The sequence below is a fragment of the Primulina eburnea genome, chromosome 3 (assembly GCF_022965805.1).
Source record: "Primulina eburnea isolate SZY01 chromosome 3, ASM2296580v1, whole genome shotgun sequence".
Taxonomy (NCBI): domain Eukaryota; kingdom Viridiplantae; phylum Streptophyta; class Magnoliopsida; order Lamiales; family Gesneriaceae; genus Primulina; species Primulina eburnea.
In genome coordinates this window covers 13,355,336-13,381,009 of record NC_133103.1, presented here as the reverse complement: position 1 = coordinate 13,381,009, position 25,674 = coordinate 13,355,336, and the positions used below count along the sequence as shown (strand labels likewise).

The 25,674-nt window shown below is 35.0% G+C and overlaps 3 protein-coding genes across 6 annotated transcripts; all 3 read left to right on the top strand.

The window, feature by feature from the left end:
• The first annotated feature begins 4,025 nt into the window (after positions 1-4,025).
• On the top strand, positions 4,026-6,923 carry LOC140826624 (transcription factor MYB17-like). Of its 2 annotated transcripts, none has more exons than XM_073189071.1 (4): positions 4,026-4,199; positions 4,744-5,102; positions 5,798-5,927; positions 6,165-6,923. In XM_073189071.1, exons 2-4 carry the CDS (start codon positions 4,970-4,972, stop codon positions 6,799-6,801), a joined length of 900 nt encoding a protein of 299 aa, XP_073045172.1. In that variant the 5' UTR covers positions 4,026-4,199; positions 4,744-4,969; the 3' UTR covers positions 6,802-6,923. The 2 variants fall into 2 exon arrangements, with proteins under 2 accessions (XP_073045172.1, XP_073045171.1); XM_073189070.1 differs by lacking the exon at positions 4,026-4,199 and adding an exon at positions 4,211-4,627.
• A 3,925-nt stretch (positions 6,924-10,848) lies between these two features.
• LOC140826623 (FT-interacting protein 3-like) lies at positions 10,849-20,645 on the top strand. 2 transcript variants are annotated; one of them, XM_073189069.1, is made up of 2 exons: positions 10,849-11,230; positions 17,335-20,645. In XM_073189069.1, exon 2 carries the CDS (start codon positions 17,359-17,361, stop codon positions 20,359-20,361), a length of 3,003 nt encoding a protein of 1,000 aa, XP_073045170.1. In that variant the 5' UTR covers positions 10,849-11,230; positions 17,335-17,358; the 3' UTR covers positions 20,362-20,645. The 2 variants fall into 2 exon arrangements, with proteins under 2 accessions (XP_073045170.1, XP_073045169.1); XM_073189068.1 differs by having other exon boundaries at positions 17,303-20,645.
• Positions 20,646-21,376: 731 nt separating this feature from the next.
• On the top strand, positions 21,377-23,970 carry LOC140826622 (voltage-dependent chloride channel 1, chloroplastic-like). Of its 2 annotated transcripts, XM_073189066.1 has the most exons (4): positions 21,378-22,167; positions 22,721-22,888; positions 23,027-23,233; positions 23,614-23,966. In XM_073189066.1, the coding sequence occupies exons 1-4, from the start codon at positions 21,475-21,477 to the stop codon at positions 23,812-23,814; spliced, it is 1,269 nt and encodes a 422-aa protein (XP_073045167.1). In that variant the 5' UTR covers positions 21,378-21,474; the 3' UTR covers positions 23,815-23,966. The 2 variants fall into 2 exon arrangements, with proteins under 2 accessions (XP_073045168.1, XP_073045167.1); XM_073189067.1 differs by lacking the exon at positions 22,721-22,888 and having other exon boundaries at positions 21,377-22,167; positions 23,614-23,970.
• The last annotated feature ends 1,704 nt before the right edge of the window (positions 23,971-25,674 follow it).

Genomic DNA, 25,674 nt, shown 5'->3' with positions numbered 1-25,674 from the left:
AAGGTTGTAATTTATAATTTGTTTTTTTTTTAATTAAAAAAATAATTTTATTGATATAAAATATATATACAATCTATCAAATATTTTATTATAATTATACATATGAATTATATCGACCCAATCAAACATATGATTATTTTTACGGTCACTAGGAATCTCATAATAACATATGTTTTTATATTACTTTTAATTTATCTTAAATAACTATATCCATATATTCAAATATCAATAATAATTAAAACAAAAACAATAATACTAAATAAATTTTAATATTATTAAATTTCAAATAATATTAAAATTTATTTAGTATTATTGTTTTTGTTTTTAATTATTATTGAATAATATTTTTTTATATATAATGAAATATTAAATTTAAGATTTTTAAAATAAAGATTAATTTTTTTTATAAAAAAAATTAAACATTAACTTAAAAGGTTTTTCGGTTCATAACTTGTCCGACCGATTTTTTGATAAGTTTCAATCGTTAAAACAGTTTTTTTTATAGTGTTTCCAGTCGAACTGTCTGGTCCGGTTCAATTTTGAAAATAATGGTGTATATATTTCACATATGTTTCATAGCGAAAAATCAAAATTTCATAAAATTGTGTTTAAATTGAATGATTTAAATTTGGAATAATATTTGATAGACGATTTAAAATGATTCCATATTGAGATTAATTTTATAAAAACACTACAATGACTCAAAAAAAAAAGGTATTCAGTATTTGAAATTAATTATTAAGTGAATTTGCACAAACAAACAAATGGATGTAAACCATAACTTCAAATTCATGATTCCAAATACAACCTAAATTATTTCCAAATAAAAATTCCGAAAACCTTATCTAGAAAAATATCTTAATTTGATTAAATGACTTCTTATATTTATTTTAACAATAAAAGCCGTGTAAATTATTCTAAAATAAAAAGACAAGTGTGGAATATAGAAAAGCAGACAATGTCATACGTGAATACAATTCCTTTACAATAGAATTATTAGACAATAAATATGCGAAACTTTTTTCATATAAATCTATACTATTACATTATCACTTTCTAGTTGATAGAATTACGTTTTCCTATTTATTTTTTTAAAACAAAAAAAATGAACAACAACAACAACAATAATAATAATAATAATAATAATAATAATAATCATTTGTATAAAATAAAATAATAAACAATATTTATAAAATAAAAGTATAAAAAATGAATTATTAACAATAGGAACTATAATACATTAATAATAATAATAATAAAAAACCCTGCCAATAACTAAAACAACAACAATCAATAATAAACACTAGTACAACGACGCACGCGTTGCGTGCTTGTACGATATGTTTTTATAATTTATTTGATTTATATTTAAATGAAGATCAAAATATATTTATAAGAAATAATGAGTGACTACATTATAATTTTGATATATGAACTAAAAAATAAATTAAAAAAGAATAAAAAAGACTCAAGCAAAAATTGAACCTACAATCTCATGATTAAGAAACATAAACTTTATCCACTAAACTACATGTGACTTACTTTTATTTTTAACACTTTATTAATATATAATTAGTAATGTAGAGAGTGGGGTGAAGGGTATTTTAGGTATTTTAAAAAACAGACCAAGGAAGTTACTCTAACCTACTCAACCTTAATAAATAGTAAGAGATGAACGGGCCAAAATTTTCATAAAAACTAAATTAAATAGAAATAAATTAAAATTGATTATTTTAATTAGTATCCAAAATAACTAAATTATCGTGAAAAGTTAACATTTTGAAGTTTTATTTTAAAATTTAAAACAAAATTTAATCTAATAAAATCAAATTGTACTGAAAAATCGATATCTACGAAAATTACCAAAATCAAATTAGTAATATATTAGATTGCCGCTTGTTCCCAATTAGCATATGCCAACCAAAAACCAGCCATGGGGTGTGATTTCAAACTACAAAATTCAAAGAAAGAAATGACGGGAGAGAGCTTTGAATTCAACCGGGACAGGAAAATCAAGGGCTTCTGCCTTTATTGCAGTGCGTACCCTCCTCCATTAATACCCACATGCCCTTCCTCTCGATCTATACATACATATATCCGTGTACGTGTATGTCGATTGATCATGAGATAGATGACACTGTGTGTAATGAATGTAGGGCATGTCCTTTCACCATTGAAGGGAAGAGAGATAGATGAGACGAGGCTCATTAAATGTTCTGCCTCTGATTCGCATTCAATGCGCTTCTTCTTGTTCTGTGGTCAGCATTTTTCTCACTTCTCTTTCTACGTGTTGTTACATGTCTCGTGCTGTTTCTGCTGCCAACGTTTGTGAACTGTGTTCGAATTCAATATGTTCTCCAATCTAATATTTTAGTGCTTCGGTCGGCTGATCGTCGGGGGTGGGTTGCTTGTCGCATTGTATACGTGTTTTTTTATGGACACGCTTGGTTCAAAGGAAGAGTTTATTGAATGATTGACAGTTTTTGTGCAGGTGTTTTGAGTTAGCGGGTAATCATATACAGACATAAAATAAAACCTTCGAGTTCTTGAAATATTTACACGTTCAAGTTCTTCAAAATTTGATCTCTAGTCAAGTGCTTGTGCCCTGAGTCGGCTTGCACCCCTAACCAGATATCTGTAACGTTTCGTTTTGAGTGGACGAAAAATGATTTTTTTGAAACATAGCACATCAAGTTAGAAATTTGTTCAACATAGGTGTGCCCCTTCATTAAATTGGTCCCCCACTTGCTTTTACTGATACATAGAAACAGAATCAAATCGTCCGTGAGCTATTCGTAGTTCGGCTCGATAAAAAGCTCGATTAAGTTCATTTGTTAATCATATCAAGACGAACTCGAGCTCGAAAATTTAATCAAATCAACCTCAAGTCTAAGGATCGTGAGTTCGCAAACATGCTCGTTAAAAAAGGCTTGCGAGCTCGAGCTCGACGTTAAGAGCTAAAGCCAGACTTGTTAAACATGATAAACGAGTTATTAATAAAACAAACTAGAGCCCGGCTTGATTAATTTGATAAACAAGCTTTTAACGAGATTAATAATTTCGAGACAAGTCGAGCTCGAACCTAGTGATAAAAGCTCGAGTCTTTATCAATCTTAAACGAACCAAGCTCAAACATGATACTTTATTAACAATTACTTTTACTCTTCAACGCATGCATGCTGGCAAATATAAGACACTCAAATTTGGTAAATAAGTATATGTTTCAATTAAGGGCACATTTATCTTATTATTAATTTAGGAATAGTCTTTACACGAGGCCGATTAAACCAACTAGGAGGATAAATAATTTTCAAGTATATGAATGCAAAATGGAATATACCTGTGGTTTTAAGCTAGTATACTTATGAAAGTAGATCGTTGTTTAAATTGTGAATATGTTTTTACTCCTACAAGTAGATCTTGAAAGTTGTTACTCACCTCACGAATAACGTAAATGAATGACCACCTCAATAAATATATTGAGACAAAAAAATAACGGGTTTGAAAATATGTGGGCCTATTTTGATCTTAATCCCATAAGCAATTGAAAATAGAATCCAATTTTAATTACTTGACTCAATATCTAAGAATTGGATTGATCAAATACAAATTGAGCTTGATACTCCATGGAAGACATACCCGTCAAGGACCTCATTATCCTTGGTTCATATCTAATTCAAGTGGAAGACAAGTTCATTAAAAGCTCATGTATTCTCTCATATATATCAGGTTTGAGCGTATGATAATTCATTCACTATATTATTTTCAGCAGCACCTTTAACTGCTCTCCATATATCCTCAGTCCTTGACTTGAGCGTCGAAGGGGTTACGCCACGACACCCTCCTAGTCCCCTTCTAACTATCTTATTTGTGATTTCAAACTCAACATAATTTCAAAATCTGCGTCTAGATTAGTGACACTTACTGAAAACAGACCTTAAATTTCTCGTGGGTATCAGAGCTTAAATAACAAAGATGGTCATACCCCATCAAAGTGTTTCAAAGAAACTTCCTGTAGTTGAGACAAAACAAAATAAGGTTAATAAATATGTACAGAAAAAAAAAGTATCTTGATTTGAGCTTTGGTTAAGTTCAGTAATTCACCTAAAATATTGCAAGAGGAAGGAAAGTTCATGTGATGATGACCATGATCCTTAATTTATGGGCATTGACGAAATAAATTGATGAGATACCTGAAGGTGAGGGAACAACAGTGTCCGCAATAAATATGCGAATTTCTTGTTCCATTGAATCAATCATTCAATATCCTCGTCCTTCTTGTTGAAAATTATATTAAAAACGCAGTATTTATTGTGTAAGCTTACTACTTATGTAGCTATAAATTATTGTGAGTGGTAGCATTAGATGCATTGCCGGCTGAGTTGCCGCCACTCCGATCTGTAAAAGCATTCTTGAATGTCTTTTTCACGTTATCTTTTGCAGCTTCAATTCTGGAATTTTCATTCTCTTTGATTTTGTTCGTTTTTGCTACTCATTTTGAATTTTTAAGAAAAGTGAACTTATAATTTTCAAGTTTTGCATTTTCTTGTTTCTTTTGTTCACTTCACTTCTGTCCATCATTGTGGCCTGTGGGGAGAAAGGGGGGAAAGAACCGGTTGTGGGAAGAGTAAGTGTGTGTGTTCTGTGTTTTGATCTCCAGATGACTCTACATGTGTTTTTTTTGACGTAATCTTTGAAGCTTCAGGACTTGCATTTTCTTGTTTTTTGGTGTCTTCTGTTCAGAATTGTGGAGAAAATGGGAAAAACGGGACACGGGAAGGTGTATTTTCGCATGCTTTCTTGATGGGCAGAGCACTGTGTTTTGTTATCCCTGTATTACTCTGAAATTGTCTTTTCATTTGAATAATCTTTTAAGCTTAATCAAAGACACTTGAATTTCTTTTCATTGCTGGGGATAGTGGGAAAAAACTAGTGTTACGAAACGTGTATCTGTGTGTGTGTTTTTTTGATGGGGAGAGCTCCTTGTTGTGATAAGAAGGGATTGAAGAAAGGGCCTTGGACTCCGGAAGAAGACGATAAATTGGTCGAATATATCAAAAAGAATGGCCATGGCAGTTGGCGTTCTCTCCCCAAGCTTGCAGGTGTTGCTTGGTTATTTTCATTTCAAGAAAATGGTTATCTTTCTTGGGTGAACAAATTAATTCAGTATTAACCCAAGTATTGAGTTGGCCCAGTAGCAGATTGTTTATTTCAATGGCAGTTTCATAATCAAATTTATGTGAGGTTTTCAGTTTTAACTGATCCTCCGTGAGTAGTGTTTTAATGTGTTGCATTGTATAAGCATAGAAGGTTAAAAGTAGGGTCTTTTTTTTTTTTTTTTTTTTGTATTCTGTGAGCAAAATTTTCTTTTCATTACTTCAGCTACTCTGCTTCTATCAAAATACCAAGATGAATGATGCAAATATGAAATAGGTCTGAAAGGATTACGATTCTGTGATGGCTGAAATTTGATGCAAGTGAGAACTGAAGATGCTAAAATCGGTAGACTGTGAAGGACTTTCGAATGCAATGCATGTATTTTATGTATATGGCCGCATTTAACTAAATTATAATGTCCTTGGTACCCAGTATCATGACCAAGAATTTAGTTTAGGGTAGGAAATTTGCTATGTTTTTGGTTGAGATAACTTGCATTTATTAAAAAAAGGTATGTTTACAGAAGTTGGATTTCATTTGAGCTCGTTTATGGTGCATCATTTCAATGCCTTTTAATAAATTTAACATCTTCGAAATCCCTTACTGTTAATGGAAGACTGGTTTGTTTCCTCGATTACAGGTCTTTTTCGCTGTGGAAAGAGTTGTCGGTTACGTTGGACGAACTATCTTAGGCCAGACATCAAACGAGGTCCCTTCAGTGCTGAAGAGGAGAAGCTTGTCATCCAGTTGCATGGCATCCTTGGAAACAGGTTTTTAGCTAGCATTTTCTACAATATTGCATTTGCATATATTACCGATATAATTAAATTTAAAACAGTCCTAAAATTTAGCTCGTCCTATGATGAGCCATTCAAACCAAAGACACTATCTGTACAAAAAGAAATACACGAGCACGAACTTTCTTCAAACGGCAAACCTGACCAAATTGACATGCAGTGCAGTTTTTAAAGTGATGAATGTTTTGATTTTGGTCTTTATTGATTCAGATGGGCTGCCATTGCGTCCCAACTAGCCGGTAGGACAGATAACGAGATAAAGAACTTGTGGAACACTCATCTGAAGAAGCGATTGCTCCAAATGGGCGTCGACCCTCAAACTCACGAGCCCTCCTCGACACCCAATGGTTCACATAAAAGAATCCCAGCCTCTCCTTCTACACGTCACATGGCACAATGGGAGGGTGCAAGGCTCGAAGCCGAAGCTCGCCTCTCCAAAGAATCTCCACTCTCAAATATTCAGTCATCTTCTCTAAAATCAGATGCTGACTTTTTCCTACGTCTGTGGAATTCGGAGGTTGGAGAAACGTTTCGGAAGTTTCACAATGAGGGGGAAATTGTTTCTCCAGTTGTAGTCTCTTCTCCATCAACAAAGTACGGGTCTACATCTGGAACCACTAGCGAAGCTGGGCTTTTTGCAGCTAATTTCTCCGAGAAATACCACGACACAGAGTGCAAATCATGCAACAACGAAGTTTGGCAAATATCAAATTCCTCAACCTCAAATGAATTGGAGGATGATTCATCTGAATCTGCATTGCAGCTACTTTTGGACTTTCCTAGTAACAATGACATGAGTTTCTTGGAGCACACCGATGTCTATAACTTGTATCCTGCAATTTTTTAGTGCAAAGCTCTGGGCTTTAGTTTCCTCTAGTTTAGTTTGTGAAACCAAATGTTTCTGGAGATATAATTTGTTAGGTTTTTATTGATGTAATTTCTGAAGATTCAATGCTCATCCCCATTTCATATATTTTGAATTTTGAGTTTACCATGATATCTGGTATTTTGCATGCGATTGTGCAGAATAGTTCAATTTAGACAGTCTGATTCTTGTCTCAAAGTTTCTCTTGGGAATTGGGCCAAGAAAAGTTGTCTCAATTCAAACAAAGACAAGGACATGCACATCCTTAACTTTTTTTATTTTTGTAACATTTCTTAAAAAAAATTTTGAAATTTGAACAAATCCTCTTCTAAACATATAGTTCTAAATAAAAATGTCTAAAGGCATCCACAATAAGAAAAATATTTCATTCGAATATTTGTGGACCCCATAATCCACATCATCAATCAAATATTTCTCTACTCAAATATCTCATATTTCACAATCAAATATCTCACCAGCCAAATATTCATGAGTCCCACTATCACTTTAGTTAATATTTTATTTTAATTTAAATAAAATCATTTAACCACTTTAATTACTTTCATCTATTATTTAGTGTTATATTTGTATTGAACAAAATAAATATTAATAAAATTAAAAAAATTATAACAATTGGTCGACCATTTCAATTGGTCGATCAATTGTTGGTCGACCAATGTTTTTGGTCGACCAATTATTTCGTGGACCCAAGCTTGGTCGATTTCGGATTCCATTTAATTGTCCACTACAGGTTTTAACGTGCGAGTGCAATGCACGCACGTGTCTCAAGTCAGCGTGAAACTCACGCTGGTTTGAAAAAATAAAAAAAAATATTGCAATATCCTGTTACAAATTTGTAATCGGGTATTGCTCTGACACACAAATCAATGGTGTGCAGTGATGAATATTTAGATGGAGAGAATATTTGGATGATGTGGCATGTATTATATTCACCATTGTGGATGCTCTAATATATAGAAATGTTTTATTTATTTCATATGAATGAATATTTATATTTCCCCCAATCTTTTAGGCATCGTGATACATGTGGAATTTATTTATTTATTTATTTTTAATTAATAATGTGTAATTACCAGTTTTTATTTTTATTTTTGATGGAATGATATAACCAATTTGGTCATATATCTATCCTTGTCAAAAAGCTTTGCCTAGTGGACGTGGTCGCTTGGCAAGTTAAATCAAAATTATTATATACGTTCTTTTTTACTCAACCTGGCAAATTTAAAATCGTATCTCAATTATTTTCAATATTCATGGTAACAATAATCTAATCTATCGTATGCTAAAATTTAACATCATTTTAATTTAAAAATTGATAACTCTCAATTATTAATATTAATTTAAAATCTACTTCTTTCTCTGTTTTTCATATGAACCATTCATTGTACACCACAAACCGCTAATACATTATCAAATGAGGTGATGTTTGGTATGAAGTTGATTGATTTCGTCGGAGCCGACGCATGTTCGTTGTCGACAAAACATTTTCTTTATTTTTTCTTATATTTAGTTTTAGCAAGATATTTTATTTCTAACTTTAGTAGGCCACGTCCACCTTGTATTCTTTCGATATCATATTTATGCAATAAATCTAACATATCTAACTTACCTATAAATATATAACTTCTAATTGTGAATTTTTCAATATACCTTTATTCATTTAATGCAGCAAATTAAATCAATAATTGTTTTCATTGGTTCTTTTATAATTTATTATCTATCTTAAATGTTTTTGAATATTAATATATATTGAATTTATCAATTTACCCATGATTTTTCTTTGTTGCTAACTAAAATTTGTTACTAAAATTATTGTATTTTTTCATGGTTGCTAATGAATATTTAGTATTTATATCTCATATTTTCTTTTCTTTTATAAATTGATTTAAATAATAATTAAATATTAATTACTCAATAATTTAGTGATTTCATTTATGATTCATTATGTATTATGATAATATTTTTGATAATAATGTTTTTAAAATTAAAGTTTCTATTATTATATATTTTATTATCAATTTTTAATTGTATTCTAAACATAATACAAAGTATGATTATATTAGCATTATTCTATTACGAAATTATTATATATAATATATTGATGTGTTATCTTGTTTGTTCTTTTCAACCTATTAATTAATTTCTAATTGTATATGATGAAATTATATACATAAATAATAATTTTTTTCTCTTTTCTGCATATTAATTAATTTATCATTATATATGATGAATATATATATAAATAATAATTTTTTTTCTCTTTTCTGCATATTAATTAATTTATCATTATATATGATGAATATATATATATATATAAAACTACTTTTCATATTTCAAAATAACAAAATTGTTATTTAATATTATTCACTTATTAAATTAACTAAGTTATGTTTACCATATATTATTACTATGATTGCAACTTAATGAAGCATAGATGATTATATAGAGTGGTCACCCTAACAATTAATATTTGTGTTTAAATTATTACTACTAATTAAAACTACTTTGTGGTCGATGAAATTATTTGATTAGTGAGAATAAATTTGATTTATAAAAATGATTTCTAGAATGTAAAATAACAATTATATCATATTTATTTGGTGCAATAAGTGTTTATGTAATGTATAACAATTCAAATGTGATGTTTGAGTTGTTTTACGATTTTAATTAATGTTGCATCGTTAACACGGTGATAACTTTTGGTAAAGCGGCAAATACATGATCTTACAATTGGTATATATAAGATTCAAAGTCATGAGATCGATTCTTATATATTTCATTTTTGTAATTATTGATATTGTTGGAGTGCAATAATTGTCCTTGTTGGATACATCGATCGAATCATGACGATTGAGCTATTATACCATTTAAAATATTTGAGTTGATGTGTAATATCTATTCTAAGAAAGAAAAAGATAAACAAATTCGCAAGGAGTTAAAATTTAGCAAAAACACAATTGATATTTAACTTATTAACAAGTTTATGGGTTTTATTTTAACATAATTATGATAATTTAATTAATTAAGAGAATTTTATTTGACAGTCAATATATGCACTCCATTTAAATACATTATGATTTTGGTTTTAGTAAAAATTACTATTCTCTTAATTTTATTTTTATTGTTTTTCACTGTGAATGATATTTGGATGAAAAATATCTTTGTTAATTTGAGAGAGCTGTCATTATATTTATAATCATGTAAATTGAATTTTTTTATATAAATAAGTGAATATATTTGATTTATCATCATGGTATATTTTTATTTATTGTATTTTGATATATTTAGATTAGTAAATACTCATAAACAATATGTTATTCAAACAATGTTAAAAATTATCTAAATCTTGTTATAATATTTTTCAGTATTAATCACCTACATACATCGCACGTGATCATTCCTACTTAAATAAATAAGGCATTTTTGGGCGAAAGGGATTCATGTATGAGTAGTTTGTACTTCCATATAACATACGTGCATTCATTTGGTTGCAGAAATAGTGTTTCTATTTTTTTTTATAAAAGCGTTGAACTTTAATTATGGATAACGAAAATAAGAAGTAAAATAATTTAATAAAGATTATTATATTATAAAAACATTTTAATATATTTAAATTGGACAATACATTATATACTATACAAACGCACATATTTTTCAAATTAAATATTAAAAACATATTATCTATAATATTTTTATTAAGTTTGAGACAATTAAAGTAATCAACTTTTGACGTCATTATCAGTTTTAGAATTATATATATCAATAAAATATTAAAATTTTAATACAAGTCACATGTAGTTTGGTAGATAGAATCTTTATTTCTAAAATATAAAGTTTGTGAGTTCAATTTTTGCTTATATATATATATATTTTTATTTTTTTATTTAATTTTTAATTTATATATCAAAGTAATATTTTATTATTTTTTATAATTATATTTCGAAGATGCACTACACTAGTGTTGATAAAATGACGTGCGCGTTTTAATTCAAGTAAACGTGAGCATACCAAGTAAACGCAAGAAAACATGAACCAATCAGCCACCATTCCTTTACATACGAATAGCTAATTCCTCTCTTCTTCCTAGCGTCTTTCCTTGATTTTGCCTCTTCGTGGGACTTCTTTTTCATCTTTTATAGAGTGTGCAACCTTGTATATTATATATGTAGATTGGCATATAATCTTTGTTCAATTTCCTTGAAACTTTCAATTTCCCACGTCTTCGTCACTCTTCCGTCTCCGTTTCTTTTTCCACCACTGACCCTTGTGGTCTTTATGATCAATCTCTTGTTTTATACCATCAGTTTTTGTTCGTTTTAGCTGCGCCTAAAGTCCCAGAATCAAAGATTCTCATTAAGAATATTCAGAAGCTGTGTAAACCTTGGGAAAGGTAACTTTTTTCCTCTGTGTTTTTTTTTATGTACGACAACGGTATCATGTTGTGTGTTGTTTTTCTTTTTGGGTTTATCCTGTCTGTTGTGTAGATTCCAGTTTCGATAATGGTGTGTGTAGATAAAGTTGATTTATTTTTTATGGTATTTTCATAATGTTTATTCTATTAAAATGTTGGTCTTGAAAAGATTAGAATTTTATTTCAGTGGTGGAGGTATATTCTCAGATTTATTGAACAAAATTGGGAAATTTAGATTGAGGCTTCCAAAATACATTACTCATGGCTGATCTTTGACTGAAAATCCATTGTATAAAAACAGTGTGTCAAAGGGCTGATTTTCGTGTTATTCGATCAGTTGCTTTTTGTGGTTTGATCTGAATTCTGAAATTACGGGATAATTTTTTGTTGCATTCGGAGATGAATTTGAAATACATGGATTTCGATTATATTTTTATTTTTAACTATATGTGAAATTTTAAATTCATACTTTATTTATTTAGACGGCCCGTGAACTTGAAATCTATAATAATTAACGGGAAACGTTACTATGATCTTTTTTTTTTTTTTAATGAAAATTCATTAAAATTAGGTAAAAGAGATGTCTAGTACAAATACACTGGGAATACCCAGGAGAATCATAAAGAGCGATCTAAACCACACTAGGGCAAACTACAATCATAGAAAACATAAAACGCAATTTAAACGATGAACCAACAGTCACAGTAAATTATCCATCATGTCTATCGAGTTTGGTAGGCTTCTTAAAACATGAATCTTTATCTTCGCGATTGTTCCAACAATATTCGGCACTTCATTCTCGAACATGACCCTATTTCTTATGCTCCAAATATGATATACAGTTGCAGCCAGCGCCACACACCTCATCTTATTCAAGCTCGAGCTACCACGATAAACTCCCCTGAACGCCGCAAGGACCGATGTAGGAGAGCCCATCAACTTTTTCATTCCAAGCCAAGATCGAATAGCAGTCCAGATTGCATCAGATAGCTTGCATCTGAAGAACAAGTGATTGGCAGATTCATCATCGGTATTGCATAGAACACACGCTTTATCACTTAAGTAACCCAATCTATCTCGAGTAAGCAACTTCCGATGTGCAAGCAACCACAAAATGAACCTATGTTTCGGCAGTATGCATTGCTTAGACACTATAGGTTTCCAAGGCCAATTTACCCATCTACCAACGAAGAAATCATACGCTCCTGATAGGCCCTTCGAACAACCGAACCATTTTTCCAATGCCCTAGCCGCAGAATGTTTAGATCCATGCGCAGCTAGTATCTCATCTCGGATTGCAATAACCTGTTTGATGAGTGGTGAATGGTCTCTGCACCATCCCCAACTCCACACATCAGCAGAATTGCAATAAACATGATTTATCCATTTGATCCAAAGGCAGTCTTTCTTGATATGAATGTTCCACAATGTTTTTGCCAACAAAGCTTTGTTCCATGCCTTTAAATTCTTCAACCCAAATCCACCCGCTTCAATTGGTTTACAAAGTGAACTCCACGCGATCGGTGGATGCTTGGACGTCCAGACAAAACTCCGACACTTGGAGTATATACTATCGATAACACAACTTGGAAGCGGTAGAATAGATAACCAGTAACACCCAACACCCTGAACAACTGACCTGATAAGCTCAAGCTTCCCTGCATAAGAAAGCGACTGTCGAGGCCAGGAATTTATCTTACCCGAAATTGCATCCACCAGAATGCTAAAGTCCGCCGCACGAAGATATTTCGAAGCAAAGGGTACTCCCAAATAACGAAAGGGGAGATCCCCGCAAGTGAAGCCTGTAATGTCAAGAATTTCTTGTCTAACTGTATCTGTCACACTTGCAATGTAAGCATTAGATTTTAACAGGTTCACTCTGAGCCCAGCCATATTACCAAACTTATTCAAACAACTCATGAGCATAGCAACACTATAACCATCACCCCTCGACAATAGTAATAGATCGTCTGCATAAGCTAAATGGGTTATACCCAAGTTGCGGCACTTAGGGTGAAAACCGAATCCACGAGAAAGGATTTCAATGCATAAAGTGAATAAATAAGGTGAAAGAGGATCACCTTGGCGAAGCCCTCGACGGCCCTCGAAATGCCCATGAAACTGTCCATTGATCACGATCGAGTAAGAAGTTGTTGAGACACATTCCATAATCCACCTGACAAAAACCGATGGAAAATTGAATTCAACAAGGACTTGCCGTAAGAAACTCCAATCCACCGAATCATACGCCTTTTGTAAATCAATTTTCAGCATACATCTTGGAGACCCACGCTTTCTTGCATATTTTCGAAGGAGTTCTTGCGCCAAGTGTATGTTATCTACGATTGATCGGCCTTCAATAAACCCCGCTTGTGCTCCATCAACCAAGTGCCCCATTACTTTTCGCAATCTGTTAACAAGCATTTTGGAGATTATCTTGTAGAAGACTGTGCAACAAGATATTGGTCTGTAATCATTCACAGTCGATGCACCCGCCATCTTTGGTATTAAAGAAATAATGGAGTGATTCCACTGCTTTAGCAATCGGCCATTTCTGAAGAATTCAAACACTGCCCGAGCTACATCTGAACCAATAATATGCCAAGTATTCTTGAAGAAGAAGGCACCATAACCATCAGAGCCCGGAGCTTTATCATTATCAATTGCAAACAAGGCTTCATCTACTTCCGAACGAGTAGGTTGTTGTGTGAGTTCCGGCCACATATTCATCGGAATAATCTGCCCACCTCCAATAAAATCTCGATCAATCGGTTCAGTGTGAATCTGTGATCCCAATAGGTTTTTGTAGAAGATAATGAACTCATTTGCAATGTCATTGACGTCCGTGATTGTGGATCCATCAGAATTTTTAAGAGCCACTATCGCATTTTTCTTTGTGTTTCTTTTAACAAGATCATGGAAGAACTTAGTGCAACGATCACCTTCTAGCGTATACTTGATTTTTACCTTTTGAGCAATGAATAATCTTTCAGCTTCCAACAAGAGCTCAGCTTTCCTCTTAACATCTTTGTAACCAGGTTGCGAAACCCCATCAATCAACAATGATTTTTGCATATCCTCGAGTGCGCACTTTGCTATGGAAGCTCGGCTTGAGATATGACTAAATTGGTTACGGTTCAGCAATAACAGAGGCTTCTTTAAACATTTAAACATTTGCTTGAGCCTATATTGAGCTGTACCACCACCTCTGCATCTCCACTTACCATAGACCAAGTTCTCAAAATTTTCACTCAATGCCCACATATTGTAGAACTTGAATGGTTTTTTCTTAGGAGCTATTGTATCGAGAAAGTCAACAATAGACAGTGTGTGGTCCGAAACACAACCAGGAGCCACGAATTCAGCTATGGCAGAAATATTCGATGTTAACCAATAATTATTAACAAGAACTCGATCCAATTTACTACATACCTGATGGCTCAACCAAGTGTAGTAGCATCCTATGTGATGTAGATCAGATAGATCCAACGAATTAACACAATCAGCAAAGTCTTTGATTTAATAATTCTTGACCTGTAATCCACCAAGTTTCTCATCCGGGGATAAAACATTATTAAAGTCCCCCAAAACCATCCAAGGAATGTGACAATTAATACCAATATCAAGCAAATCTTTCCATAACAATCTTCTTTGACAGATCGAATTGAACCCATAAACAAATGAAGCAAGAAAGCTAAATTTTGTTTTAAGGCAATTAATTCTGACATGAATAAACTGATCACTCATACAAATAACATCAAGATCAACGGAAGATGGGTTCCAAAGGAGAAAAATTCTGCCCTTTGTACTAAGATGAAAATTGTGAATTGCATTCATACCTCGAAAGCGAACCCGCAACATGCTATTGAGCGCTTTATCATCAAATTTCGATTCCAAAACTCCAAAAACGTCAAGTTTGTGAGCACCCAAAATAGATTGAGCACTCTTTTGTTTTAGAGGTTTGTGAAAACCTCTAACATTCCAACAAGCTAGCTTCATTGAGATTTGGAGGCAATTGTGGGTTGCCGCCCCTTTTCTTCATTACCAAATAACCTAGCCGAATTGTCAGTATTATTCACATCCACATATTCTGTGTCACAAGAACGTGTGTCTACCATGTCATGAAAGAACACTGCCAAATCCTTGTTAAATCCAGAATTCGGTTCCTCGGCATTATTCTTTTTCTTATTCTTCTTGTTCTTCTTTTTGTTATTCACGGTCTGGAATTCTTCTCGAAGAGTTGGTTCTACATTCACGTAAATAACCGGCTTTTTACCTTTATCAATAGGGCTACACCGTTGTGTACTTGCTACATCTACCACCGTAGGTAACATATCATTTTGCGAAGTAGAAGCAGTAGCATTTACAGGGGATTTCGCAGCAGCTTTCCCATGCAATTTATTCGGCACAATAGGAGGATTACGAGAAGGTCCTGCATCAGCTGATTTTCTATGTTGCGAGCGCCCCCGAGGGGGGCCAGAACGCCAAGCAACACTCTTAGAACATGCCCTAGAGGTATTGTTGCCAAGGTTTGTAGCCCCTCCCTTAGATGCATTCATATTACGTTGAGACATATGAACACAAGTGTCCATGGTATGTCCTACCTTGCGGCAGTTAGTGCAGAATTTTAGATCCTGTTCATACTCAAAGCTAATCACCACATCCCCAATCGGTAGCTCAATTGTCATATCAGAAAGTTTTGGTTTGGAAGCTTCAATTTCAATCAGTACTCGAGCATATTTAACCCTTTTACGTTGATAGGTAAGCATATCCATATGTATAGGAGTACCTAACCGAGATGACACTTTACTCAAGATGTTGAAGTTCCAACAGTCCGGAGGTAAGCCATGAATCTGGACCCAAGATGGCACCGAGCTCATGTCCTCCTCTCTAAATCTGAAACATTTCGGCATCTCCTTGAGAAAGAGGTGATACCCGAAAACCATGTAAGTGCCACCACCCATCACCTTCTCCTTTGCTTCAACATTTGGGAAGGTGAAAACAATCCAACCACTCTCATGTGTTTGGAACTTGACATCCGATCCCCACCTTCGAACTAAATCGAATAGCGCTGCAGTAGGAGGCTTTCCACTAATCACATATCCGAGAAGACAAATCCCATAAGTTTCCTCAATAGAATCAATATCATTGGGTCCAAACTTGAGTTTATCATTGCCCGTATCTACCAATTCAAGCTTGTAGTCTGCATTCGCCATTCTATTGTGCTTAAACAAACTAGCATATGAGACTTTTGCTTTCTTGGTTGGTAACTCCGGAATATCAGGCCGGTTGTGCATAGTTGTAGTAATATTCTCCACCGGCTGAATGTTAACATCATCCGAGTTTTTCAAGCCCCTTTCAGTAGTGATAGTCTGCTCGTTCACCCTCTGTTCATTATTCGAACCAGCAAGAGAAGCTTTAGAGTTTTGCTGCACATCACTGCAATTTGCGTTTTTGCTTGTATTACTCATTGAAGCAATAGTTCAAACACTTTGGTTGCAGTAAATCAAGTGTTTCGATTTTGATTGCACAATACTTGCTAAAACCAGGGTAATCAGATACCCCGCCACAACAACTGTAAAAGAAAGCCCCACAAGCAGAAAACAGCAAGAATAACAAACCCAGCAACTGAAATCGCAAATCCAGGAAATCGCGAAGAACCCTAGCGAGAATCTTGAATCGCAGAGCTAAAATCACGAGTGAGAGATGATGGACTGATGATAATAACCTGTAGGAAACACCTACACTGATGTAGTTAATCAAAATAACTCAACGAAGACAATGATGGAACAAGATCAACAGCGTGCCATTCCTTTTCATTTTAGTGAGAAGGGAGAGTTTCTCTCTCTAAGAGACCCGCTTTTTTTTTTTTTTTTGTTTTTACTATGATCTTTATGTAGATCATTATGTTACTATGAGGTTGACTAATGATCATAACGTATATGATCTTTATGTAGTTTCTCTTTGCGTTTTGGAGTTTTCAACTTGATGCTGCTAATAACTGTAATTGCTGTTTTCAAACTTTAAATTTGAACCACTTACTTTTTGCAGGCTACTTATTTTGTTTATTCTGCTTCATCAAGATCAAGATATTGGTGACTTAAATCATGAACAATCTCAAGCTAGCGGTAGAAGTAGTTCGAGCCCACAATCTTATGCCCAGAGATGGGCAAGGTTCATCCAATCCGTTCGTGGAGCTTCACTTTGATGGTCAGAAATTCCGCACCACCGTAAAAGAAAAGGATCTCGACCCATTTTGGAACGAGACTTTATATTTTAATGTATCTAACTCTAATGATCTGCATAACCTCTCACTTGAGGCTTATGTATACAACAGCAACAGAACCAATAATTCCAGATCGTCGCTTGGAAAGGTCAGGATAACTGGCATATCCTTCGTTCCTTATTCTGATGCTGTCGTTTTTAACTACCCTCTGGAAAAAGGTAGCATTTTCTCGCGTGCTAAAGGGGAGCTCGGCATGAAAGTTTATATAACTGATAGTTCGCTTCTGAACAACTCGGTCCCTCCTCCTGAGATAGCTTCATCTTCTTATCCGAGCTTGCATTCTGTCAATGAAGAGCTGCTTTCTCAGAAAGTTGAAGACATTGTCTCGGATTTACCGGCTAAACAACGCAAAAAGGGGTCAAGACACACATTTTATAATATTCCAAAATCAAACAGCCAGCAGCAACCGCCCCCTCTTGTACACACAAATAGTGAAATGAGGTTTGAATCACAGGCCCGACAGGTTGTTCGAACGTATTCGGGTTTATCTTCACAGCCTGCCGACTTTACACTGAAAGAAACGAGCCCTTTTCTTGGAGGAGGACAAGTTGTTGGGGGCCGAGTCATACGTTCAGATAAGCAGCAGAGTGTTTATGATCTAGTTGAGCCCATGCAATTCCTCTTTGTACGGGTCGTTAAGGCTCGCGACCTTCCTAACATGGATCTCACTGGGAGTCTTAACCCTTATGTTGAAGTGAGACTTGGAAACTACAAAGGAGTCACGGGGCATTACGAGAAAAACCAGAACCCAGAGTGGAACACAGTGTTTACCTTTTCAAAAGATAGAATGCAGTCATCTATTTTGGAAGTCGTGGTTAAAGATAAGAATTTGGTGAAAGATGATTTTGTTGGATTTGTTCGATTTGATCTCCATGAGATTCCCACGAGAGTTCCACCAGATAGTCCTTTGGCTCCAGAATGGTATCGTCTTGAAGATGAGAAGGGTGAGAAAACGAAAGGGGAACTGATGGTTGCTGTTTGGATTGGCACACAAGCTGACGAGGCTTTTCCGGATGCCTGGCATTCAGATGCAGCTAGTCCTGTGGATCTCTCGGGTCCTTCCACACACAGCCGTGCAAAAGTCTATCACTCCCCTAGATTGTGGTATGTGCGGGTGAATGTGATCGAGGCACAAGACTTGGTTGTGTTTGAAAAAAATCATTTTCCAAATGTTCAAGTTAAGGCACAGATTGGGAACCAAATTTTGAAGACGAAGGCAGTCCAATCCCAAACCATGAATGCTTTATGGAATGAAGAATTCATGTTTGTTGCTGCTGAACCCTTTGATGATCATCTGATCATTTCAGTTGAAGATCATGTTGGTCCAAACAAAGACGAGGTTCTTGGTAGGACTTTTATACCACTTTCAACAGTTGATCGACGTGCAGATGATCGAATGATTCACTCCCATTGGTTTAACCTTCAGAAACCAAATTCAACTGAAATTGAGGAGCCAAAAAGAGATAAATTTTCGAGTAGGATCAATCTTCGAATCTGCCTTGATGGAGGCTATCATGTTCTTGATGAATCTACACATTATAGTAGTGATCTACGACCGACAGCAAAACAACTCTGGAAGCCACCAATTGGTATCTTAGACCTGGGTATTCTGAATGCCGATGCCCTCACTCCAATGAAAATAAGAACTGGGCGAGGTACATCTGATACATATTGTGTTGCCAAGTATGGTCAGAAATGGGTTCGAACCAGGACAATTATCGACAGCTTAAATCCAAAGTACAACGAGCAGTACACTTGGGAAGTTTTTGATCCAGCCACTGTTATTACAATTGGCGTTTTTGACAATGCTCAAATGGGTGACAAGGATTCGAATGGTATTCGAGACATGAAAATTGGGAAAGTTAGAATTCGAATCTCGACCCTTGAAACTGGCAGGGTTTACACTCATTCTTACCCCTTACTAGTACTCCACCCTTCTGGTATAAAGAAGATGGGAGAACTACACTTGGCAATTCGATTTTCATGCACATCGGTTGTAAACATGATGAGTTTATATTCAAGACCCCTCTTGCCAAAAATGCACTATGTTAGGCCATTAAGCGTGATGCAGCTCGACATACTACGTCAGCAAGCTGTCAGTATAGTTGCGGCACGGCTAAGTCGAGCTGAACCTCCTCTCAGAAAAGAAGTTATCGAGTACATGACTGATGCAAATTCACATCTGTGGAGCATGAGGCGCAGTAAGGCAAACTTTTTCCGCCTGATGTCGGTTTTTAATGGGCTTTTCGCTATGGGGAGATGGTTGAAAGAAGTTTCTGCGTGGAAGAACCCTATAACAACAGTTTTAGTCCAAGTTCTCTATGTGATGCTCATATGCTTCCCTGAACTGATTCTTCCGACAATATTTCTCTACTTGTTTCTCATCGGGCTCTGGAACTACCGGTACCGACCTAGATATCCTCCTCACATGAACACAAAACTATCATTCGCTGATGCAGTGCACCCCGATGAGCTTGACGAGGAATTCGACACATTCCCCACATCACGAGGCTCAGAGCATGTAAGAATGAGGTATGATCGCTTACGAAGTGTGGCTGGTCGTATCCAAATGGTTGTTGGTGATATAGCGTCACAAGGAGAGAGGGTTCAAGCACTGCTAAGTTGGCGAGATCCCCGGGCAACTGTAATATTCATGGCATTTTGTATCATGATCGCCATTGTTTTATATGCTGTGCCTTTCCAGTTACTGATCATCTTGGCGGGATTGTATGCCATGAGGCATCCCAAGTTCCGTCACAAGCTGCCACCACCTCCAGTGAACTTTTTCCGGCGGCTTCCTGCCAAGACTGATAGCATGTTGTGAGTTAAACATCTTGTATTCTGGTTTTGCTTCTCCTTTCTGTTGTATCATGTATGGTTTGGTCGTGTTGCTCAAAAGTGTACAAAAATATGTAATTCTGCGACTGTACTTTTTTCTGCTCACGGGTGGCTAAAACGGGGCATAGAATCAATAGCTTCATCACTGGGCTAGATTGGCCACTCTGAGAAATAAACTGTGTTGTTGCCATTTTTCTGGTTTTTGCTGCAGGATACTTACCATGTATAATACAAATGCAACGCTGGTATGAGACTATTGTTTGTTGTAAATTATTTTTGTACATATTCTCTACGGAGGCAATAATTCTTGGGGTTGGCATATTACATACATACAGATTGAGAAAAAGATTCAATGAAATTATCAATAAATTTGAACATTTATTTCTTTAAAGTGGGGGGCTAGATCAAGATGGGTAAACCAGAATTTATGCAAGTATAGACTATCAGAAAGAAGACTTGATTCTGGTAATGCTGATTAATAAATAGCACTGGAAAGTAATAATAAATAATAAATTGCTCTACCACTGAGCAATGGACCCTTTCATGCAACTTATATTAATATAATAAGAACTTGACTTATTACACAAATTTGATTCGAATCATCTCTTTTATTTATTGCTACGTAACACAAATCCACTAATCACCCGAATAACTCATAAACCAGATTATCAGTCACACACAACTGGGTGTGTTTGAGAACGATTAATAAATAAATCAGATATATTGATCCATTAATTTCAATGTTGGCATATCTTGAGACAAAAATACATATTCATAAAAATTATTATTTTTTTATTATAAATATAAGTAAAATTGATTCGTCTGAGAGATAAAAATCGTTAAACTATCAACATTTCACCTATAAACAAATTAGTGTTATTGAAATTTTATGAAGAGATTATGTATATCCAAGCAAATGCAAACGAATGTTAATCTGTGAGACTGATCAATCCTACCGATATTCACAATACGATGCGTCAAATAAAAATGCAACAATAACCGTTAATTGTAACGACTCTAATCCGATTCCCACACGCACAGTTTTCACACACTAGCTTTGTCCCCTCTCCATTTCAACCCTCGTTCTTGAATCCCACTGATGAGAAACCCTACTCGAAACCATGCTTCACCTTCTTGTTCTACCCATTTTAACCCCATAATCCTCCTCAAATGTCACAACCCCTCATTTCCGATCCACTCCAAGAAACCACGTAGAATTTCCTTGCAGTTTCTCTGTTCATCACAACCCTCAGGAAACTCAAACTCTTCTTCAGATCAACATTCAACCCTTTTCTCGATTCTTAAAGCTATACCCGATTGGGCTGATATGATAAAAGAGCGAGGTATGGTGCAGAAAAAATCCTTGTATGACCATGAAAAATGGGTTCAGCACAGAAGCTCTTCAAGACACGTGAGGCATTTCTTGTCTAGCTTAAGTTCGCGGGTGATCTTGTCATTAGTACCGCCGGTTATTGTGTTTACATCGTTTGCGGTGATTATAGCTAGCTATAATACTGCTGTTTCTATGGGATGGCTGCCGGGATTTTTCCCCATTTTGAGGGCTCCTTCTTTGCCTTATCAGTTGACAGCCCCGGCTCTGGCTCTGCTACTGGTTTTCAGAACCGAAGCCTCGTATTCGAGGTTTGAGGAAGGGAAGAAGGCTTGGACTAAGGTTATTGCGGGGACAAATGACCTTGCTAGGCAAGTGATTGCAAGTGTGTCGAGCCCGAGTGATGTGCTGTTAAAAAAGGCAATTTTACAATATATTATGGCATTCCCAGTTGCTCTTAAGGTTTGAAATTTCTTTCTTGCTTCTGTCCTTTTAAATTTAACAAAATATATCTTTTAGTTTACTTTCCATCTCTCATCTCTGGTTAGAAGCTCTATCACTGCTTGAATATTTGTCATTGGTCTGGGTATGCCCATAGATTTATTTAATGGTTAGAACTTGTAGTGTTGCATAAGTGGAAATCCTACTGCTCCGTAGATTTGTCTGTCGAGTATGTTCAGCTTGCCTCTTCTGTATAGTTGGTAGCGGTGTCACGATTGTTTGTGAAGAAAGTTCGGGCTTTTTTGTCCGTGTTTGGGACTTCAATAATGAGCTCCGAGTTTGTTGAAATTCTATGACCTTTTTTTATCATTGTCGAATATGATTAAAGCGTTTAGAACTAGCAAGATAGTTTGAGTCCCGTTGGAAAATTATCGCACAATGGCTGAACCTAAAACTTTCTTAGATACTCAATCTTCCTATTTTTTAGTTTCTATATTTGCTTTGATTCCTGTACTCACTGATCAAGTTTATGTCAGAAACACAACTTAATGATATAGAAACTCCTTCGATGCAGTGCCATATCACCTATCAATCTGATATAGACAAAGATCTTCGAAATTTACTTCACACTGATGATTTAGCCATAGTTCTCGGTTCAAATCATCGTCCTCGGTGCATCATTGAACTTATCTCTCAAAGCCTTCAGTTACTAGATATTGAGGATTCAAAGCGCCATTGTTTGGTAATTTGGAACATATCTCAAAAACCTTTTTTCCTTTTCTGGCTGGCAGTACTTGGACTTATTCAACATTTTGGATGAGCAAAAGAATTGATCGTTAATTGTTTCCCAAATCGATTTTTATGTCAAATAATATTGCAGGAAACAAAACTTTATTGTTTTCATGAAGGCATCGAGATTTGCGAACAGCTGGTCGGTATACCAATTCCTCTCTCATACACAAGATTAACCTCAAGATTTTTAGTCCTCTGGCATTTTACACTTCCCATCATACTTTGGGATGATTGTCACTGGATCATTGTGCCTGCTACTTTTATCAGTGCCGCCTCTTTATTTTGCATCGAGGAGGTATTTTTCCTTCCTGTTGCTTACCTCAACGTGCTTTTATTTGTGAAAAAATGGTGAAATTTTAATCCCAATTACTTTCTCGTATTCGGATAACCCAAATACTTTCTCGCGATTCATAGTTGCTGGGATCAACTATGTTCCTTGTCCTATAAAATGACTAAAGGGGATTGTCTCTCATGTGTGACCATCTATATGCCGCAAAAGCAGCATTGTGCCTTTTGAGCTATGTGTACACATCATTACAACAACTTTTGATACAATGTTAGAAGATCGAACCTACAGTAAATTACTACCAATATCAACTGCGCATACTTCATGGAAATCTGCCAATTTGTGAAGTCTCTTCACACAAATTTTTTGTTTATCTTTATTAACCGCAGGTAGGTGTTCTTATAGAAGAACCCTTTCCAATGCTTGCTCTGGATGAGCTCTGCCATATGGCTAATAGAAGCATCAAGGATGTTATGAGAAACGAGGAGTTAATCAAGGATCGTGTACATGCGAAAAAAACAATCCGCCGTAACAAGCAGGTTCTAAATGGATCTATTACCTCTTCTCTGGAAGGCAGAGAACCTGGTTAAGACATTTTCTTCTACCTCGTGTAAGAAGGAAGTCCCCAGTTTTCTTGGTTTAACTTTGTAAAACATGAATTAGGTATTCTCCAATATTATACATGTATATATGCAAGAATATGGATTCCGTGCTGCCCTGTGTGCATTGTGTATCTATCTTCTATTTTTCCATATCAAATGCGAATTATCAATTTATTCAGAAAAAAATAGCCGCAACTAAGGCTACAAATTTTCATAATAACAAGTTGAAAAACCAAGATTTTAACAAAAATAGGCATTAACTTTTATAATTCAAATTTTATTATATATACAACTGCAAGCTGTGTTCTCTTTTTTTTTTAAAAAAAAAAATCTTGTTGTATATATATTTATTAACTATTTTGTATTATATTCATATACCCAGATATATGACATATGCATGCTAAAATATTTGTAGGCTTAAAATATGTATATATATTTTGACAATATAAATATATTTTCCCATAGCAATGAATAGTGGGACTGAACATTGTAATTTTTTTATACCATCTTGTCCGCTCGTGATGCGCGTTTTGTTAAATTTATGATTTTTGTTATAAGAAAATTTGACCTTGGGAGATTCTTGCAAAACCTGTAAACTTAAGGGAGTTTTTTGTAAATACTAAAAGCATGAATTTCAAATTATTATTTGATCCCTCCCACGACCCATAAAACGAAATTAAACCCCATCGTCTCAAAATTTCCCGAATGTAACCCCCAAATACCAATCTCTCTCTCTCTCTCTCTCAATTGAGAGGGAAAAGGTACGAAGTTCAAATGTCGATGCGAACGCGAAACGACGACGAATCAGAGGTCCGAGAAGAGGAAGAAGATGAGGTGTCAAAGCTGGAGGAAGAAGTGGAGCGAATGGCGGAAAAGGTGCTGGAGTACAGAACTTCCCTACCCAATCAACTCACCACAACTCTTGCTTCTCTTCTATCAACTCAGCGACCCATGATACCCGACTCGGAAGTTAGAACGGTTTCCGGGTCGGATTCGGAACTTGGGGATAGCCAGGGTCAGTTTCTTGATTTTGCTTATGTGTGCTTTTGGATCCGAGTGTTAGCTCGCTGTTAGGGTTTACCTTCTCTGTATGTTTTATTGCGGTAATGGGATTTGCTCTGTGAAAGCAATAAGATGGGAACTGTTTAATTTTTCTGCAATGTCTTGAACACCTTAACTTTCTTTATTCCCCTTCTCTAGTTTTTATTTTCCAGGGTTATTTGTAGGAAAATTTACCATTTCATGACTGAGAATTTGGAATGGGTCCCATGATCCACTATTCAGTTGCATGTCATACACAAATATTCTTGCATGCGGATTGAGGAACCATGTCACAAGTGGTGTTCTACTTGGAAGAAATAAGCGTATGTACACTTGCTCCTCGGCGATGTGATAGACTAGTTTTAGGGGTCCTTGATGGTCTATGTAAAGCACAGAACCGAGAAGGAGACTGCAAACTCCCATTTTTGCTTCTCCATTAGTTTAAGAAATTTGTTAGATGTTGATAGTACCAGCATTTAGTCTTCCGAGAAGGAGTTTTGACACTTGAGCAACGATTCATTTTCATTTTGGTGTCTGGCAACCAAGATTGCATTTTTTTAGCATAGAAACTGAAATTTTTTAGTAGACTTTCCATAAGCTGATTCCCTGGCCCCAACAAAGTGTGTCCCTTCATGGTTGTATACTTGCTTGTTCTCCTTTCTGGGGCCTCTTTTTGAATGTCATGTAAACTTGCTTGTTTGCTGATATTGATCTTCTGAATAATGTTATATGAATTGCATGTGTTCCATATCTTCGTTTGGTCTGCTTAACATTAGATATCCTTTTCTTTAATGTGGAGCTTTTTCC

Coding starts and splice junctions, on each gene's coding strand:
- LOC140826622 (XM_073189066.1), top strand. CDS start 21,475: ATGAGAAACCCTACTCGAAACCATGCTTCACCTTCTTGTTCTACCCAT. Junction 22,168..22,720: donor CATTCCCAGTTGCTCTTAAG/GTTTGAAATTTC, acceptor CCTTCGATGCAG/TGCCATATCACCTATCAATC. Junction 22,889..23,026: donor ATTCAAAGCGCCATTGTTTG/GTAATTTGGAAC, acceptor ATAATATTGCAG/GAAACAAAACTTTATTGTTT.
- LOC140826624 (XM_073189071.1), top strand. CDS start 4,970: ATGGGGAGAGCTCCTTGTTGTGATAAGAAGGGATTGAAGAAAGGGCCT. Junction 5,103..5,797: donor TTCTCTCCCCAAGCTTGCAG/GTGTTGCTTGGT, acceptor CCTCGATTACAG/GTCTTTTTCGCTGTGGAAAG. Junction 5,928..6,164: donor CATGGCATCCTTGGAAACAG/GTTTTTAGCTAG, acceptor TTATTGATTCAG/ATGGGCTGCCATTGCGTCCC.
- LOC140826623 (XM_073189069.1), top strand. CDS start 17,359: ATGAACAATCTCAAGCTAGCGGTAGAAGTAGTTCGAGCCCACAATCTT.